Source organism: Epinephelus fuscoguttatus, linkage group LG14 (genome assembly GCF_011397635.1).
Source record: "Epinephelus fuscoguttatus linkage group LG14, E.fuscoguttatus.final_Chr_v1".
Lineage (NCBI taxonomy): Eukaryota > Metazoa > Chordata > Actinopteri > Perciformes > Serranidae > Epinephelus > Epinephelus fuscoguttatus.
In genome coordinates, this window is record NC_064765.1 from 8,696,240 (window position 1) to 8,716,283 (window position 20,044).

The following is a 20,044-nucleotide window of genomic DNA, read 5'->3' on the forward strand; positions in this document are numbered from 1 at the left end:
CTCTCCACGGATATAACTCTCTAATAAATTCTTTCAACTTACATTGTGGGAGAAACATCATCTCTGAGTGCTTTATAACTTAACGTTTACCCTGAAGTCTAACAAAGTATTTACTCTAATTAAACCACCAGTAATGGTTTGTTTGGCCACTTGAGGGCAGCAGAAACAAGATGTGAACACAAAATCTGACATTTTCAGATAGGCCTCAGCTAGAGCTTAGATTGGGCCCAAAAAATCCAGCCCGACCCGGCCAGAGCCCGTGCACGTTATGTCCGGGACCGGCCGGGGTTGGGCTGGATTAACTGGAGGGGCCGGGCCGGGCCAGGCCGTAAACTAATTATGGGCCCGAGCCCGATTTAAACCTAACATTTTTCAATAAGTTGGCTGTTATAATTAAGAGTATTAAACCACAATTCTTGTTATTTGAATGACAAAAATATAGGATCTTAATGAGTGGCGCAACACGGAAAGATGATTATGTAATAAAACAGGTGTTTATTTTAGGATCCAGGTGGTGAAGGGCTGTGTGTGCACAATGTTGCAACATTGGACGTGTGAATTAAATCGTAGGCAACTGGACTTTGATTTTGTCTAGAAGACGTTTTGCCTCTTATCCAAGCGGCTTCATCAGTTCTCAACACATCGGTCTGACTAGTCCTCACTAGTCTGACAAACAGTAGAGTAAGACTCAGGTTTTTAACCTCTGTGGAGGTGTACACCCACCACCCTCATAAGACAAAACTTCGTTACTGGAGTTTCACTGGACCATTGTTTGGGTCAGGTGAGTCACACTAGTGAACGACAGTTGTTAGGAGTGAGTGGGGCCACTGGTGAGCAACAGTCGTTAGGCATAATGTGTGGTTACCCGTGAACGACTGTCGTTGTGTTTCTTTGAGCCACTTGAGGTTAGTTTCGGGCAGTCTTTGTTGTTCAATCTCTTAGGTACAGCAGCAAGGGCCGCATTGTAAATGGGGGATAGGTGGTGTCTCAGGCCACCTCCCCTATTTAGAGACGCCGTCTCCTGATAGAAGTATCAGACTCGTTAGCTGCTAAATGCTCCACTGTGTTCACCAGCTAGTCGCTAACTGTTTCTGTCTTTATTAAGAGCTGAGCAGGTGGTGTAGCTTTTCTGAAACAGCTGCCTGCTGCAGTTATAAATAACAGTGAGATAAAACAGTACTAGTTGCATTTAATGCTAGCTCACCTAGCACAACTGAGCTAGCTAACATTAAAGCTCAACCAAGGAGGATGGCATTAATACTTAAATCTCCTGTCGTGCATGAGTAGATGCACGTTTCCGTCTGTGCAGTGACAAAGTTGGCCGGTGTAGTTCCTTAGAAGGAAAATAGTTCCTACAGGAAGCTGCTCACTTTTTATGAGAGAGAAGGCAGACATCTCTACAGCTGATATAAACCAACATTCGGCAACTCACACCAAAACTATCTGGACTTTTAAGTAGGAAAAATATGTATTTTTGATGTTCAGATGAAGTTTCCCTTCATGTGCAGGATTTGAAATTCTCTGACTTTGAGGCCCCCTGGTGGTACTAAATTGAATTAAATTAAAATTAACTAAACTAACGTACGCTAAACTAAATACACTTTACTATACTAAACTAAACAAACTAAACTAAGCTAAGCTAAGCAGGAAGTTGACACTGGGCCACAGGTTGGAATGCAACCCGGTCTTCTGCAAAGGACTTAGCGTATGTGGGGCGCACACTCTACCAGGCAAGCTAGAGATCACCCCAGCTTGAAACTTGGCATATGCACTGGATGAGCAATAGAGTGCTGGATGACTCTGAAGTTAGCATCACAGTGGTGATGCTAACCTACAGTATGGGATTTGTCCATTGGATTTTTGATTAGTGCTGCAAATAAGCTCTGTGGCAAACAAATGTTTATGATACTTACACGTTCTGTTCAGCAAGATATTCTTCATAGATTAACACCACTTTTATGATTTCTGTAAAGCCAGAAATAAAAAGCTGATGTTAGGCTATAAACAAAGTACATTACACTTGCATGATCTAACATCACCACCATAACAAGACTGTAAAGCCGTGTTCAGTGTGGCTCAGTGTGATGACACTCCTGTTAGCAACCAGGTTTTTAAGACACATAGAAGCTTCAAAATTCACAAGTTTACCAATGTGTTTTATGCTGCGGAACAAAATGCGAAAGTCTCTTAAGCTTGTGTTAACCACAGGCCTTATTTCAGGTATCTAACCAAAAACCTAATGACTTTGAGATGAGGGAACAGTGTGTAGTAAAATGCTAACTCATTTCCAGGTTTTAGGACTCAACCCTTGGGAATTCAAAAGGGCAGTAACCAATGGAGAGACACCAGCACTTAAGTCATTGCTCATTCTGATCAATGGTGTTACTTCATCACTCACTCACAGACACTTTCTCCATCAAAGCGCTGGCCTTGCATGCTGCAGTCCAGCCAAAAACCACACAGGGCCCAGGTGTGGCTCCTGAAGTTGATGACAAGTCCTGATGTGGCTCCTGCAACACAAAGAGGAACAGCAGAGTAACAGCACACCTAGGGGAACGGAGGGATCGTCACAGTCATGTAATGTCACATAAACCTTTATTTTGGATGAAAACCAGAGGTTGAGCCCTCATTTGATAAGAGAGGCATGCATCTTAAGGATCTCCTCTCTCCTGCAGGGCTCTTGTAAACTCTCCAGTCTGTCTCCCAGGTGAAGGAACCTGCACATACAAGCATGTGGTTATGAGACAACTGGAATGTGTGGCAGACTCAGCTCGGCATCCTGCCAACTGACTGTCAGGAAAAGAATCTGTTCGGCACATAAAGGAACAATAACCCAAAATCCTGCTTGTGAGAGTCGAGCACCTTTCTTGAGTCAAAGTCAAACACACTCCTCTAAGTTGAGTGTGTAGTCAAGTCACAGGTTAAGGTGTGTCTGGAATGCCCTCTGTGTAACATTAACCATAAATCAAACATTAATTACGTAAAATAAAGATGATGGTGTTTTGGCACGCCAGGATGTGAAGGGCTCTGACGCAGGTCAGCTCACGTGGGACACCCAGTTGTCCTGGTCACACACATTTTAAACACAAACACTCGCCGGACTGTGTTTTCTTGGTCCACAGACTTATTGTTCACTGGGTGTGTGTTTGCGTGTCCACGTCTACAGCTGGTTACACAGAGGATGTTGCCAGTAAATCTTGTGCTTTATGAGACTGAAGAGGAGCCAGGATTCCCTCTGAGGTGATAAACATGAGGACTTAAATCCCAAATTTGCCTGTCAGAAATGTTACTATATGTTCCAAATGATTGTTTGAATAGTAAAGATGGTTACACACCCTGAAATGTCACACATTCACTTAATAATTATCTTTTTTTGTTGGTTTTTTTCTTTTGTAAAAGAGTGTTTTGTAAGTGAAGGCATTGCAATTTTCAAAACACGGACACATTTAACTGAGAAGAAACTCACCTTTTCAAAGGAAATTGTTTTGATTCTTCCCATGAATGACAAGTGTTCTTTTCTGCACAGTTCCCCCTCAGACACTGAGGATTAGATTGAGATTGCCCACACACTGAAGGGACATTAAATTGCCTTTATAATGAAGGGTCAAATTGAAAAACAGGATGTTCCAGAGTCAGGAGCAGGAGAAGGAACGTGACAGATTCTCTTGCTGTTTGCCTTGAGATTTCTCAACCAGGGGCCTCTTCAATAAAAAGTGACACAGTGACACTTTGCTTTATGGTTGTTGACCTATTTTACAGACGTGACACTCAAGTACACGCTGAGGACTATGGCCTGTTTTCTTACTGTCATTTACATTTCACATAAAATCCCAGAATTACTGTACAAACTTGAAGCGATCCTCTTCTTTTATCAGATTTTGCTGAAACAAGATGTCACCTAAAGACAAATGCTCAAACATTTTATTTTCCAGTAGTGTTGTCTTCATGTCTTTCGTTGCTTCAATGAAAACACAAACCAAACTTTCAAATGACACCTATTTTTAATCACTAAAGTTTAACATTAATACAATAAATACATTACAAAAAATTAAAGTGCTTTTATCAAAAGCGTACAGCTAAGGTTTGATACTGCCGTTTTTTACAGTAACATGACATCCTACATAGTTAAATTAGGGTAAGGGAAAACCTTTTAGGGACATAGAGGATAAGCAGAGTGATTTCTCTTATTGCCAACAAATACCATGAAAAGACCAAAACCAACAATGAATCAAACCTAACCACAAAAAAAGAAAAAAAAATCACTTGTGCCGAGTTTAAGTAATGTTTGCTGAAAACTACAGAACCTTTTTAAAAAAATGTAAAACTACTGATATGTATTTATGAAACTTGTTCTCACTCCCAAATTGTCAAATAACTATGCTTTGTCACAGCCCTTAGCATCTAATATTGATGTGCAGGACACCCTTTAGCGTTTGTATGAGATGCACTGGGCTTTACATTAACTCCAAAGTAAGCCCATAGGCGATAATGACGTAGTATAAAGAGAGAGGAAGTTCCTGTAGGAAAGATGTCAGGATGCATCGATAGGTCAAACACACAGGACTTTTACCCAGGAGTTTGATGTTAATGTTCTGTGTGAAACCAAAAGTCAGTCTCATTTTAATCCAAACCATGATCTTTTCCGAAACTTAACAAAGTACTTTTGCTGCACTCATCTAAAGTAGTTTTGGTGTGGTAGAGGAAAAGGCCGCTAGCCGCTAGGCTAATTTATAATTTAAATGCTATAGGCTTGTGCTAATACCGTTAGCTTGTTGTATTTGTTTGGAAAACATGTTTAGTATAAGACAGATGTTTTGTTGGTGAACCTTGTGAGCTGTAATGGAGCCAAGTTTTGTAACGTTACCTTTGTTAAATGTTGCTGTAGCCCCTGGTTTTATATGAGAAGAGGAAAAAAAACACTAGCTGCTAAGCTTATTTATACAATGCAAAATGCCATAGGCTAATGCTAATAATGCTAGCATGTTGTATTTGTGGGGAAAATGTGTCCAGCAAAAGACAAATGCTTTGTCTGTGAATGCTGCGAGTTATAGTGAAGCTGATTTGTGTACTTGTGTGATACGGACACACCACTGCACAAGTATAAATGCTCACAATGGCGTAGGCCACGTGCGTAGGTTCTACATAGAGCTGACACACAAATAGAAATCCTGCTGTAGACTGAAGCCTCAGGCCACTGACCAAGCACTGGTATTTAAAGAGTTGGAAGTAAGTAAGTGTTGAGTCGTGACTCGTTTTTAAAGATTTACATCTTTAGTAAGGAACCAAAGGGATTAACCTGTAAACCCAAGACAGGAAAGTCGGAAAGTACCTTGAAAAAGACTAAAATAGAGTTAGTTTTGATCTTTTTATGGGTTTGTTGACATTAAGAAAAATGTAGAATATCTCCAGTCTTAATTACAGACTGATAACGTGAAGTTTTTAACATAGTGAGTCTGTCTTAATGCTGACTTTCTCTGCTTGTAAACTTTCTATCCAACAGAAACAGAGTGACAAGGTTTTCACTAAAAAGCATGATACAAAATATAGCATTATATACAACTAATTGCACTGCAGCTAACTTTCTCTCAGTTTGGCAAATGCTCTACTTTTTGGTCAAGAAAAAAACCTTAGTTTCATCTACTCAAAAAACACAGAAAACAGTTCTTCCAGCAATTACACTTTGTTCGAAACCCCTATTTACAACCGAGCACCTGGACAGTGGAAATCTGGTCTTTCAGGGCATTCAGAGAATGTTCTGTGGTTTACAGTCCAGTCCGTCAGAGTCGACTCAGTACAAGAGTGTGGCCGGCCGACTGGAAAACCAAGCGGGCACAGCTGGACCTGCAGCACGAAAACATCACGTCTGTAGCACGTACAGTAGACGTTATGAGAGAAGGTTTAGACAGCACTCAGCCTGTGCCATGCAGACACCACCTTCTCTGGGTGAGCCATCGAGTCCTTCCACTGCTCCACTGCTTCTGGGATAGGGCTGTCGAATCCCAGCTGAACCTGCCAGAAACATTATGAAGGCCACTTCAATACACTCAGGTGTTTTGCTCTACCCTCACATGGTCTGGTATGATTCAGGTTTGCTAACATTGGCTCAGTGACTAATGTTAGCAAACCTCAGAAAGATATTGTATAACTACAACTACAAGGTCAGTATGCTGACATTATAAGTCTGCCTACTATCTATCGATCTAATAACAGCCCATTATTAGTGAGGCCAACACTGTGATATATTACATCAATGAATCATAAATATTTGCAATAAAATAAATACATAAAAACAGCACTAAGAAATCATAACTAAAGGAAAATTCTGAGTATTATGTCTTAATGAAGAGACCTGGTGTCAGAATTACTCACCTGTCCAAGACACTGTTTCCTCCTGACTGAGCTGCGGCTGTAGAGTTTGACTGTCAGCGAGCAGGCATCATCTAACGTAATCAGCAGGAAGTGAAATGTCTCCGCCCACTTACACTGGCTCCCTGAGGCCTTCAGGATGCGAGTCTTCTTCTTCATCACCACCCGCCCCGACTGGTGCATCTCCACTTTGACGAAAAATGCTTCAGAGGTGTATAAAAACAGCATGATTGCTCTCAAGAGCCACGCGAGACTGGAGATACTCTTCTTATTATTTTAGTGTAAAATATTTCACATTAAAACCATTTCCAGTAAAATCTATAGTACCTTGTGTGAGTGGTGAAGAGGATGGTGGGAGGTTTTGGGCGGCGAGGACCTGGAGCTGGATGCGTCCGTTGACTGGCTGAAAGCAGGTGGTGAGATGCAGCTCAGAGTGGCACACCTGAAAGATAAATATTCAATCACATATGAATAATCAGGAATACAGCCAACAATCTTTGAATTTTTGTGGAGGAAAATAACAAAAACTTGTTGTACTGCTGGGTTTGCAACATCTTTAAAAATTTTTCACAGGATTATAAAGAACAGTAGGCTGCCAAAGGTAACCAACAGTATCTAGTTACTTAGTAATGAATAATGGGCTTGTTTTTGTGATCTTATCTCAGACCCTAAACATCAGCTGATTATACAAGGAAACTGTAAGACAAAATATGAACATATGTCGACACTAAGTGTATTGAACTAGCTGTGTGGCATCGCAGTGTGTGCAGATGAACGGTGTTTGTTTGGCTGGAAGCTCCAAGGGAAGCCAACTAACGTTCATCTACGCACACTGTGATGACACACAGCTGGTTGAATATCAGCAAAGTTTCTCTGCTTCCCTTCACTGGTTCCTGTACAGCAGGGTCGGTCTTTGTTTCACTGTTATAATCATTAAAAGGAAAAGCAGCATGTGTATACATTCAGTAGGCTATATCTTCAGTAGCTAGCTAGCTAACCCTACACTTTTCAGGGTTTGATTTTGGTTTTGGAACAGGGAAGAGTATATCTTTTCCCAACCTCTCCAGGTAATGAGGTCTCAGGTATCATTAATGTGTCCGAGGAACAACACTTAGCTCCAAATCCACAAAACCTGCCTGAAAATGGTGGAAATGTGAAACAACTGCATTAGAGTCATTCAGTTATTGGACCTTTGCTGGAGCTAGCCGATGCTACGCTATGATTTGCCAGTCTGCTTTCGAGGGGTAGGTCTTAGCGAAGGGTCGATTGTTTTTTGTGTAGCATTTATAGACATTATACAGAACACTGTGTTAATCCCTCTAATATTGTTTATAGCCATGCACAGCAGCATTGTGGAATTTGCTCATGGTTGCCTGAGGATGACTGAACACTTTGGTGACCCCTTTATTTTCCTCTAGAACCTCCATGCAGTTCACATTGTGGCTCTCAGGGAACTAGCTCAACAAATATTGGATGGATTAGCCTACCATAAATTTGGATGAGATATTCATTTTCCCCCCCAGACTGAATTGTGATAGCTTTGATGATCGACTAACTTTTTCTCCAGCGCTACCATCAGGTGAACAAATACCTGACAAACTGATGTCGTTCCCGTCAGCCTTGGCTCTAATTTGTGTTTAGTGCTAAATATTGGCAAGCTTGCGCATTAAACTAAAAAATGAGCATGTTAAACAATATATTTGCTAAACATCTGCTTGTCAGCAATGTCACTGTGAGCATACTGAAATTAGCATTTAGCTCAAAGCTCCACTGTGAGTAGATGCAGCTTCACAGAGTTGCTAGCAGCTGAAGATCTTAGTCTTGTATGATTCATCTTAGACTTCCAGCTGCTCCGCTGATACTTTTCTTGTTTAAGACTTCTACGAGTTCAGCTGTCTTGACCATTAAGAGCCTCAATGAATGACAGTGATTTGGACAATTTGTGCCTTTTGTGTCCACCAGATGGGTAAAATCACTCAATGTATCAAATGGACCCTCTGAGAACCTAATGATGATTCACCGTCAGATCCGCTAAGTGCAGAAACAGTTCACATTTTACTGTCACCGGCCAGACATGCATCCATTTATCAACAAAACCACTCTGCTGTTGAAATGGTTTGAGGTTTGACCTACTTTTCATGCTGTATATTTCCAGAACCAGCACTCTGGTTTCTTGTCTCCAATAAAAGCCTGTTTCCCAATTTCCCTCAATAATGAATCCCCTTTCTCCTTTCTTGCGATTATGCAACAGCATAAAGTCTTCCTCAGCGTCAGCCTTACCCTGTTAGGGCCAAGAGCACAGTACATGCCAGCGGGCTACAATGCATCATGGGGACAGTTTTATGAGACACACACGGCGCTTTGTTCTTATTTACTGTGCACATACAAAGGGGTGATAAAGACAGCAGCCAACAAAGGAAATGGTGGAGAATAGGTAATAAAAGTCTGGGATATTCCCGCACTGAAAGTTTTTCCTCTTGGCCACAACAGCTGGATGGCAGGTAAGACACCAACAGATAACCCTGCTCATTCTGGGATCCCCTGACTTTTCCCCTAGTGCCACCATGAAGGTTAACATTAGGGGATTTTGATGAAATATTTCAACAGCTATTGAATGGATAGTCATGATATTTGGTACAGACATTAATGTTTATGATGATTATTATTTATTTTATTTTTATTTATTGGTCATGTGATTATGGTATTTTTTCTGAGTTGTCACTTGTTTGTACTTTTTAATTTGCACTGTGTACAGCTGTAGCTTTTGAAAACTGCATTGTACCGGTACAGTAACAATAAAGGACCTCTTCTTAAACCTATGCATCACTGTTAGAAGCTCAGATCAACAGATCTAGTATAAAGACCCCAAGACCTTGGCTTATGGGAGATGAATGAGTCAAACAAGCACAGGACTTTGACCCAGGAGTGTTAGAGACCAACAGACAACAAATATTGGATACTGTGTTTGCAAATCTCTCAAAGCTGACATAAGGCTGCTTTTCCAGCCATGTTGTGTCACCAAAGCCGAATGTTTGATCACAACAACCACAGTCTTTTCTTAACCATAACCAAGTAGTTTTGTTTCCTAAACTTAACTGGTGACCCCTTCTTACCTCCGACCCCTTCTGCATCAAGGTACGGCACAAAAGGCTGCCCCTGGCGTCATTGCAGTAACACTGGGATATCTGCCCAAGTGGCAAAATATGACGAGTAGGGATGAAATCACGTTGTAATAATTTTTTGATTCCTGGTAATCTTGTAAATGTTCTTAAACTGTGCCACTATCTGAAACACCAGGGACAGACATTGTGATGGTAACGGAAACAGGCTTTAGTGCATCAGGAGTGATTTGTGGCATGTGAAGTGAACACTCACAGATGATTTGGACGGAGGGCTGAGCTCGAGCCAGTGGTCTGTCTCCTGAGGACCAAGCTCTCTTAGCGAGAGGACGCACTCCGCCACCGTACGCTTCTTGGGGATGTGTGTCTGCAGCCGCAGCACCAAAGCACTGCAGCGCAACTGCTGGAGACGCAGCGCAAACACGAAGGTCTCCATGAAGGGCATATCCTAAAGAGCAGAAGGAGCAGAAGGAGCCGACAATAAGTATCAGGTGATTTCTCAACAACTCATTCAGAAATGCTAGATCTACCTGCACAACTCTGCAAAGACAAAGTTAAATTCAAAACAATCTGAGAAAGAAAATTAGTGGCTTTGAGGATTGTACAGCATGTGTCAAAGTCTTGTTACAAAACGTCATCAGGTTTAGGCAGCGGTCCTGAGCATTACCTGACGGTACTCCTTGACTGAGCTCTTGAACTGTATCGGTTTGGGAATGGTGATGATCCCTTTAAATCCAATCTTTTGTTGTTCCACTCCTTCCGGAACAACGTTGAGGTCTGAACACTGATAACAAAAGGGGAAAAGAACGTTTTACTCGAGGCAGGTCAAATCTATTTACAGGCTGCAGTCCATTTAAGCAAACAGGTTTGGGACAAACGGCTTAACTAAGTAAAAAAGGACATGAATACAAAAACATAAGAATCCAAAACCTCTGATATATCAATCCTCTCTTTAAAAAACTTAATCAAAGCAGGATATGCTTCATTTATTCTTTATTTTTGACATAATCTCACACAATAAGGGCATTTGTGCAGCCCTAATGCGCCACTTGTTCATCCAAATGTCTCAGTGGATAGTTTAACTGCTGCACTAATGTGACCTTGGGAAAAAAATGAACCTTAACCAAAAACGAAACCTAATCTTGAGTGGTAATGAGGTGCGCCCTTTTTTCATTTCCCCCCCTTCCTTGAGGAATCAGAGCATGTCTCCGCGTTAAAGCCTTTAAAGTGTAAACAAAGAATTAAATTGCACACACACACTAGGTTTTGCCATTTGCGTGAATGCACAGATACATGGCTCACTGTGTTTCAGCATCAATGAGGACACTTCTGTTTCTTAAAAACCAACCTTTTCCTCCAGAGTGTCAGAGCCAAAGTTAAGAGAGTGCTGAGAGGATCTAACAGAGACCTGTGTTCTGGACTCACAGAGGGTCCATTGAGAAAGGCAGCAGAAGAGCACAATGGAGCATTTTGTGTCTCCTCACAGCATGTAACCTTACCTGAACCACAGTGATCCACACCTGCTCCAGAGCCTCCTGGTAGCTCAGTCGGACGCACACTTTCCCTAGCTCACGCTCGTCCCCAGACAGAGTGATGGAGTCTGTAACACCAGCAGCACAACAGGAACAAATTGCTGGATGTTAATGAATGCAATATGGAAGTGTGGCTATATTCAGTTGCTAATGAATTTAAAAGCTGATATAGATGGAAGTTTTTATGCCTTTGTGCCAAGCTGAATCAATAATCTCAGAAGATTTCAGCCGCCTGGGTTTTCTCATTTATTATAAATTCAAAATTATTCATCTAACTTTAACTTTGGAGAGGTTTAAATTTCAACAAGATCTTGATATGCAATACTTATTTTGGACAATGATCACTTTTCTGCCCTTGTTATCATCTTTTTTGTCTGTTTCATCAAACCTCTTTTTAAAGAGCCTGCAGAGCTGCTCAAGCATTACATTGTATATAAAAGTAATAAAAGTGGAAAGTTGCCATGGCAGTGCAAGACTGGCTGAGTTTTCTAACAGAGGTTGCAGTTGAAAGCCAAAAACAATTGCAAGAAACAAGAAAAAAAATGACTATCGTCACACATATTATTTATCTCTAATTATAGCAAAGCTGCGTCTCCTCATAGAATAATACAATCTTTATGTATGAAGGCTTATCTCTGAAGCTCAACGGTGGACCTGAGTGAAAACATTTGCAAGCGATTACTGTGTCTGCCCTTTCATGGCTGCACAATGCAGAGCGATCTTAATCAGATTTAACAGCAAGTTTGAAAGGCAAAGTGTTTGTAGACGGAGACTAATTGGTATTTAAGTTACCCAGGCTGCTTTCAATGGAGCCAATCCTGGAGGACGTACTGCTGAGGACGCTGGAGACGGAATCAAAGCGCTGCAGGTAAAACCAAACACACAAAGAGATAGTCAGGAGACGACAGGTTCACTTTTTCCCCCACTGAAACCCAAAATTAGTCATTTTCTCAAGACTAGGTTGTACTAAGGTGCAGCGGTGCTTAATGCTACTGCTAATGCTAACAATTGCTAATTTGCACTTCAAAAAAGAACAGATGAAAGTGATGAGAATATCATTCGTTTTTTCAGGTAGTAATTGGAATTTTGACATGATCGGGGTATCAAAGTTAAAACAATTCATCCTCTGGGGACCATGAATATTTGTTTCATGCCAAAAATTATCAAGACATTTTACTTAGAATGACAACCACAGCTAGAACTACTTGTACCACTAGAGGAGAATTTAGCAGACTACCAAAGTCATATCAATTTATTCTCTGGGGACCATGCATATCTTTACAGAATTTAACTGCAATCTTACCAATAGTTGCAAAACATCTCACTCAAAACCACAGAAGTCAACCCCCTTGTTACGCCAAAGGAAAAGTCAGTGGATCCCCAAAGTCAGGATTCATCTCTGGAAACCATGAATGTCTTCACAAAATTTCATAACAATCTATCCAATGGTTGCTGAGACATTTTACTCAAAACCATAAATCCTTAACCTCTTTGTGGCAAAAAAAAAAAAAGGAAAAGCCAGCAGGTCATGAAAATCATTTGGATTCACCCTTTGGAGAGCATGAATGTCTTCACAAAACTTTTTTTTTTTTTTTTTTTTACAAGTTTACCAATATTTGTTGACATCTCACTCAAAACCACTAATGTCAACCTCCTTGTGGCGCTAGATGAAAAGTCAGTGGATCAAATCATTATGATTCATCCTCTTGGGACCATGAATATCTTCACCACATTTTCATGTTCACTGTCTTCATGTAACTTTCCAACACTTGCTAATTCCCACTAAACACAAAGTACAGGTGAGGGTGATGAGAATGTCATCCATTTTTTGAGGCTATTAATTAAAATTGTGAAATGGTCAGGGGATCACATTTACTACAATTCATCATCTGGGGACCATAAATTTCTGTTTCATGCTAGTCCATCCAATAGTCGTCAAGACATTTCACTCAAAACCACAAATGTCAACATCCTTGTGATACCAGAGGAAGAGTCAGCAGATCACCAAAGTCATTAAAAATTGTCCTCTGGGGAGCATGAATGTCTTCACAAAATTTAAGTGCAATCTTCACAATAGTTGCCAAACATCTCACTCAAAACCATAGATGTCAACCTCCTTATGGCACCAAAGGAAAAGTCGGCGAATCACCAAAGTCACTGCAATTTATCCTGTGGGAACCATGAATACTTTTTCATAATTTGAGTGCAATCTATCCAACAGTAACCAAACATCTCACGCAAAACCAAATGTCAACCTCATTGTGGAGCCAAAGGAAAAGTTGGTGAATCACCAAAGTCATTAGGATTCATCTCAACTTCTCTCTCACCAGAGGAGGTGAAGGTGATGAGAATGTCATCAGTTTTTCGGGTATTAATTGAAATTTCTATGTTAGGGGATCACAGTTTTTACATTTCATTATCCGAGGACCATGAATATCTGTTTCATGCCAGTCTTGCCAGTATTCATGCCATGTAATAGACATGAATACATTTCACACAAAACCACAAATGCCAACCTCCTTGTGTTGCCAGAGGAAACATCAGCAAGTCACTTAAGTCATTACAATTTCTCCTCTGGGGATCATGAATATTTGTTTCATGCTAGTCCACTCAATAGTTATCAAGACATTTCACTCAAAACCGCACATGTCAACATCCTCATGATACATGAGGAAAAGTCAGCAGGTCACCAAAGTCATTACGATTAGTCCTCTGGGGACCATGAATGTTTTACGTAAATTTCACGCCAATCCATTCAGTCGTAGTTGAGATATTTCTGTCTGAACTGTGGAGGACCAACTGTTATTGCAATCTGTAAAAATTACTTCACACCATCACAAAAACACAACATCCTTTTTTTTGTTTCCTCCATAGATCTACCACAACTTTAAAACACCGTCGCTCATTGGTTCTCATTTCTTTACCTGCACTTTCATTTCACATCTAATTTCTAGGGACCATGTTTATTTGTGTACTGTAGCTGTATTGCCAAGGAGCTGAGCCTTTCATGTTTTCATTACTTACTACTGTTTGCTCATAATGTTGCCAAGCTAAACATTGGGGCTAATTGAAATGTTATTGTACACACACTGCATGTTGCTCCCGATAATAAGGACATCGACACAAGTGAAAGGTTAATAGAAATGTATCCGTGTTGGTTCGTAATAAGCAAAACATTGAGTGTGTTGCTCTAACATTGCTCTGACGTTTTTCAGTGTGAGCTCTGAGTGAGACATAGTAATATTTATCAAGGAGTTGGGCGAGGCGATTGATTGTAACACAGCCTCAGCAGGTAATCGGGAGCTATTGACAGGCGCACTACACCACATCCTTTTATGCAACAAAGAATACGCCCCAACTCACTCATTGTTTTTTCTCATTGTATTTCTGATTAAATAACACTTAATCCAAGACAAGCAACAGCTGAATCACACGCAGCAAACAGAGGTATGTTCAGGGACTGCTGGAAGAATAAGTGCTGAGGCTGAAATTAATCTCTATTGACTTTTTAATCACTCTTAAATTTCAAAACGCTTTCAGATCCATTTCAGAGTGACTCACGAGCCTACACCCATCATTTACTTTCTGTAACAAAAGAGGATCTTTAAGGGTGTTTTCACTTTCTTTGTTGTTTTACCTATGGACATCGTATGGAATCCCCAATTGGACATAAAGAAGGTGTGTGGCTGAATACGTCAATAAAATACACAATTAAATAGTCAAAGAGCCAAGAGCCTGTTTATTGTTGAGCTTTAAGGGTGCTAACACTTTAAGATTAGCTTCTTGTTCAACTCTACGGTATAAAACACCCAACTTTGCCACTTGAATCAAAATGCGTGTGAGGCCCGTCAGTGTTCCACAGTGTTTGCTGCTGAGCACAGTGGAAACTCTAAACTATATTTAGTCTGGGTGGACACAGGGTGAGAAATGCTGTGTGAATACAGATTAGATAGAGAGCAGTCTCACCTGCATGTGAAGCTGAGGGCTGGACAGATCAAACATGGAGCTGCTCAGTCGCTGCTCGACACCCGGTTTCAGAGACCAACCTGAAAGCCAAACACCAATTTATATTAATGTTAATCAAGTTGGTTTAATTAAGTTCTCGGATTCATGTTTCACTCTGTAGGTATGTGCTATTAATTCAGGGCTACATGTGATTTCTTACCTCTAAATTTATGACACTTGTCCTTCTACAACTGCAGACAAACTGTAAATTGGGACTGTTAAATGCAGTAGGTTTTATATAATTATGAATTTGTACACTGTGTTTGCCTGTAATATTTATATCAATGTAAATATTAAGACACAAACTTACTGATTTCATATTTAGCAGTACGAAAGAGTCCATCATTGTGACATATAAATATAAAAAAGATTGATTTTTGACTGGCGTACAATCACAAATTTTCTCCTGTAACCCATTTTTATCAAAACACAAATATATGTCACTATTTTAATCATATTTTTTTCTAAATATGATACATTATTGCACAACTAAACAATGTAAAATTCTGCTCATTTTTTTGTATTTTAAAAGTAATTTTGACTCATTAGTTTTTGATGTACTGCTGTGTCTGCTACCTGGACTCTGAGGACTGGAGACTCTTTTCTTCAGTGTGTCACGGCGGGTCGATCCAGGGGAAAAGTACTCAACCAGCTGCACCTGATGGAAGCTGGACTCTGGGCTGTAGGACATTTGACTGGACCCCAGCAACTCTGCCTTCCTCTCTGCATACGTGCACCGGGCTGAACCTGCAGACGGAGAGCAGGGCTGGAGGTCAGCATGCCTCCATTTGACCAAATTATTCTTTTCAGCCAGTGAACTAAAAGACTGCAGCTATTCACTTAGGAGCAGGATATCCTGGTGGTTGTGTAATCAAACACTGGGACATACCTCAGTGACCTCTGAGCTGATTTTAATGAAACTTAGATGCACAAGGCATCATGGCAGCTGGCTCTGTGTGTTACTAATGTTGAAGCAGAAAGACAGAGGCTTGGTGGATACTCACTGATCTTTTACACTCTATGGCCACTTTAATTAAGTACAACTGTTCAACTGCTTGTTAACACAAAAAGCTAATCAGCCAATCACGTGGCAGCAGCTCAATGCATTTAGGCATGTAGACATGGTCAAGACGACCTGCTGAAGTTCAAACTGAGCATCAGAATGGGGAACAAAGGTGATTTTAGAGACTTTGAACGTGGCATGGTTGCTGGTGCCAGACGGGCTGGTCCGAGTATTTACTGGGATTTTCACATGCAACCATCTCTAGGGTTTACAGAGGATGGTCCCAAAAAGAAAAAATATCCAGTGAGCCAAAATGCCTTGTTGATGCCAGAGGTCAGAGGAGAATGGCCAGACTGGTTCAAGATGATAGAAAGGCAACAGGAAGTCAAATAACCACTGGTTCCAACCAAGGTCTGCAGAAGACCATCTCTGAACCAACAACACGTCCAACCTTGAAGCAGATGGGCTACAGCAGCAGAAGACCATCTTCTGACCATCTTCCTACTTCCAGCAGGATAACGCACCATGTCACAAAGCTCACATCATCTCAAACTGGTTTCTTGAACATGACAATGAGTTCACTGTACTCCAATGGCCTCCACAGTCACCAGATCTCAGTCCAATAGAGCACCTTTGGGATGTGGTGGAACGGGAGATTTGTCATCATGGATGTGCAGACGACAAATCTGCAGCAACTGTGTGATGTCATCATGTCAATTTTGACCAAAATCTCTGAGGAGTGTTTCCAGCAACTTGTCGAATCTGTGCCAGCAAGAATTAAGGCAGTTCTGAAGGCAAAAGGGGTCCAACCAGGTACTAGCAAGGTGTACCTAAAAATGAATGTCTTAATTTCACATTCTGAAAAGCCAAAATTCCAATTCTGTGCACTAGTAGGGAACTTTATACACACATCCAGTCAATGAATGGCCTGATGGGGGCGCTGTTGAAGGGAAAACATATAGCACAAATGTAATTTTGCACAATCAGACCTCTGTCTCGTCAAGCTGACAGACATCTGGAGAAATCTAGAGACTTCCAAAGGCCAAGTTGGCTACTTCCTGTTTAACTTGAATGGGGATAAAAATTACTCAATCATGCAGCTTTCAAGACTTTCATAATGTTATCAGGCCAAATGGATCAAACTCTGATGAGTCATTTTGCTGGGGTTGTGACACATCCTCTGATTTACAGATGTCTCTTCCTCCATGGGGAAAAATCTTTTTGGGCCACATGGCATCATGTGAAGGACATAGTTCCATTGTTTGGCCCCTATGAAAATTGGCTTCAAAGCCTGGTGCACTTCCTGGTGGACTGGAGTTGTCTTGAAACTTTAGAGCAACAGCAACAAAACATATAACAACAACAGCCATTATCAGCCATTTGATTGGCCAAGATCTTGTCTGGTTCTTAATTCGAACGTTGGCCCAAAGCTGGTCTGACTGACTGACGTCCACACCATCAAAATACAACCTCTCCTGGAAGTCACATCAAGCTTTGTGAAGCAGTAAAGGAACAGAATGGTCAATATCATGGCTGGAAAATAAATCCACATGAGTTGCATGTTGTGTATTTAGTGTGGTCGAAAGTACTGTGATGATGGGACTGGCATTATTTACCTACCCAACCTTTAAGTCAACACAAACATCTAAGACAGGTTTCTACATTAAAGCTCATCACAGTTCATTTGTATATGATGGTGAGATGGTGTTAATTAGTTTAATCCTTTAAGACATCAAAACATCAAAAGGAGTGCAGCCAGCTGATGTTATTTTTCAGTAGGTACGTACTCTGCGGCCCAGACTGTAAATTGGGGTAGCGGGAGCCTCTGGGTTGGACGTAGGATGCCCTGAATGTCGGCAGGACAAACGGCACCTCTCTGCCATCCGGTGGCAGCTTGGACAGGAGGTAATCTTCTGTGAGCCCCCTCCTCCCTTCCGGCTCCCACCCTGATGCTGCTGCCTTGTTAGGAGGCATCTTCAGAGCGATCACTTGAAAGCAGAGGAAATCACGCAATCAGAAACAAAACACTCTGTCAGATATGCAGCAGTGCAGGGCGTGAATTTACCTTGGGTCTCTTGCTCCTTCCCCTTCTTCTTCATGAAGTTCTTGCAGCAGTCTTTGAGGCACTCCATGGCTGCGACTGGAAATATTCAAATGATAAAGGAGTAAGTGGAGGTTGGTTTACACAGTAAACACAATTAGCAGCAGAGTCGGAACAGGGGATCTAATCAGGAGGTGATAACACTCCAAACACTAATGTCATGTTGTTATGGTGCCCCCAAGAAAATTAAATTAAATTCACTATTTGGTATAGTGCAGTGTGTGTGTGTGTGTTGCCTTTTTGTAATCCAAAACTTTGTTATAGTACCTCCAAATCACCAACGTTTGTCAAATGATTTGACATAATCCCAATTTTTGTTGTAGTGCAGCCCAATCATTGAATGTGGCATAGAATTAATGTGTTGCCCTGATCCTAAAATATAATCCAGTTTCTCAGGGAAAGTTTGGACTGCACCCCAAAAATCTGTAATTGTATAAACATTTGATAAAATGCCCTGATAATCCTCTCCTATTTGTTATATTATTGTCATTATCTCAGAATTCCCCAAATTTGTAATTTGATATAATCCCACATTTTATAGTGGTTCACCATTGGCCAAATTTGATATATACCCCCAAAATGTGCTGATAAATTCCCCAAATATGTTAAGTTTACTCCAAATTTCGGAGAGCACCCAAGATATTTTTTGGGCATTTATGCCTTTAATTGACAGGACAGCTAAGCGTGAAGGGAGGGAGAGAGAGAGGGAGTGACATGCAGCAAAGGGCCACAGGCTGGAGTCGAACCCAGGCCGCTGCAGCAACAGCCTTTGTATATGGGGCGCCCGCTTTATCCACTAAGCCACTGATGCCCCGAGCACCCCCAAAATTTTATATAATTCCCTAAACTGTTTAAATCCCCCCCCCCAAAATCCCCCAAATTTAGTACAGACCCCAGAAAATTCAATAAATCCCAAATTTGGGAGAGCACCCCCAAAATTTTATAGAATAACCCAAATTGTTTCAGTTCCACCCAAATCCCTAAAATTTGGTGTAAAGCCCGCAAAATTTGTTCAATATACCCCAAATTTGGGATTTGGTGGAGAGGCCACAAAAATTGTTTGATATAACCCAAATTTGTAAGAGCACCCCTGACATTTTAAATCACCTCCTAATTGTTTTAGTTCCCCCACAAAATCCTCCAAATTTGGTATAAAGCCCATAAAATTTGCTCAATATATCCCAAATTTGAAAGAGCACCCCTGACATTTCAAATCACTCCCTTAATTGTTTTAGTTCCCCCACAAAATTCCCCAAATTTGGTATAGAGCCTACAAAATTTGTTCAATATATCCCAAATTTGGGAGAGCACCCCTTACATTTGAAATCAGTCCCTGAATTGTTTTAGTTCCCCCCAAATCCTCCAAATTTCGTATAGAGCCTATAAAATTTGCTCAATATATCCCAAATTTGGGAGAGCGCCCCTAATATTCAAAATCACCCCCCTAATTGTTTCAGTCTTTGTTAAAGAGCCAACAAAATTTGTTTAATATATCCCAAATTTGGGAGAGCAACCCTAACATTTTAACTCATCCCCTAATTGTTTTAGTTGTGTAGTTTTAGTTTGGTTTACCAGCCCAAAGATAGAGGTACAGTGCACAGCTCTAAAATGTCTTTTAAAAAAGTAAATTATGACACAAGTGAACAGAGGAGCATATTTTCAATTAGCTGCAAACTAAAGGTGAAAAGACTTTAAATCATTTCATTTTCCCACAACCAGCTACAGTCAACAAACACTGCCTTGTGCTGCGAAGGTATGAAGGAATTTGCGTCAATGTAACCTTGTTACAGGCATAAAATAGCAGTTAATGAAGTAATACATCAAAAAACAAAACCAGCAAAAATGTAAACTTACCCTTATGATGTTTTCATTCACAGAGAATAAAGTTTACACATGCGATGGTGGTGTTCACTCTCAC

At 40.8% G+C, this 20,044-nt stretch overlaps 1 protein-coding gene across 4 annotated transcripts; it reads right to left on the reverse strand.

Annotated features, from left to right (window-relative positions):
* Nucleotides 1–23: 23 nt before the first annotated feature.
* Nucleotides 24–20,044, reverse strand: LOC125900797 (tandem C2 domains nuclear protein). 4 transcript variants are annotated; one of them, XM_049596026.1, is made up of 12 exons: nucleotides 19,981–20,044; nucleotides 18,091–18,165; nucleotides 17,813–18,013; nucleotides 15,599–15,769; nucleotides 14,984–15,063; nucleotides 11,810–11,879; nucleotides 10,985–11,085; nucleotides 10,153–10,269; nucleotides 9,742–9,933; nucleotides 6,694–6,808; nucleotides 2,399–2,510; nucleotides 24–1,965 (listed from the first exon to the last, which is right to left on the reverse strand). In XM_049596026.1, the coding sequence occupies exons 2-12, from the start codon at nucleotides 18,155–18,157 to the stop codon at nucleotides 1,938–1,940; spliced, it is 1,254 nt and encodes a 417-aa protein (XP_049451983.1). In that variant the 5' UTR covers nucleotides 18,158–18,165; nucleotides 19,981–20,044; the 3' UTR covers nucleotides 24–1,937. The 4 variants fall into 4 exon arrangements, with proteins under 4 accessions (XP_049451983.1, XP_049451985.1, XP_049451984.1 ...); XM_049596028.1 differs by having other exon boundaries at nucleotides 1,917–1,965; nucleotides 2,403–2,510; XM_049596025.1 differs by lacking the exons at nucleotides 24–1,965; nucleotides 2,399–2,510 and adding exons at nucleotides 2,727–6,009; nucleotides 6,370–6,569.

What these genes read in the sequence shown, in the direction of transcription:
- LOC125900797 (XM_049596025.1), bottom strand. Translation starts at nt 18,157, where the DNA reads ATGGAGTGCCTCAAAGACTGCTGCAAGAACTTCATGAAGAAGAAGGGG. An exon ending in GAAGGAGCAAGAGACCCAAG is followed by an intron (nt 18,014 to 18,090) that starts GTAAATTCACGC and finishes TCTGCTTTCAAG; the next exon opens with TGATCGCTCTGAAGATGCCT. An exon ending in CTCTTCACCACTCACACAAG is followed by an intron (nt 6,570 to 6,693) that starts GTACTATAGATT and finishes ACACCTCTGAAG; the next exon opens with CATTTTTCGTCAAAGTGGAG.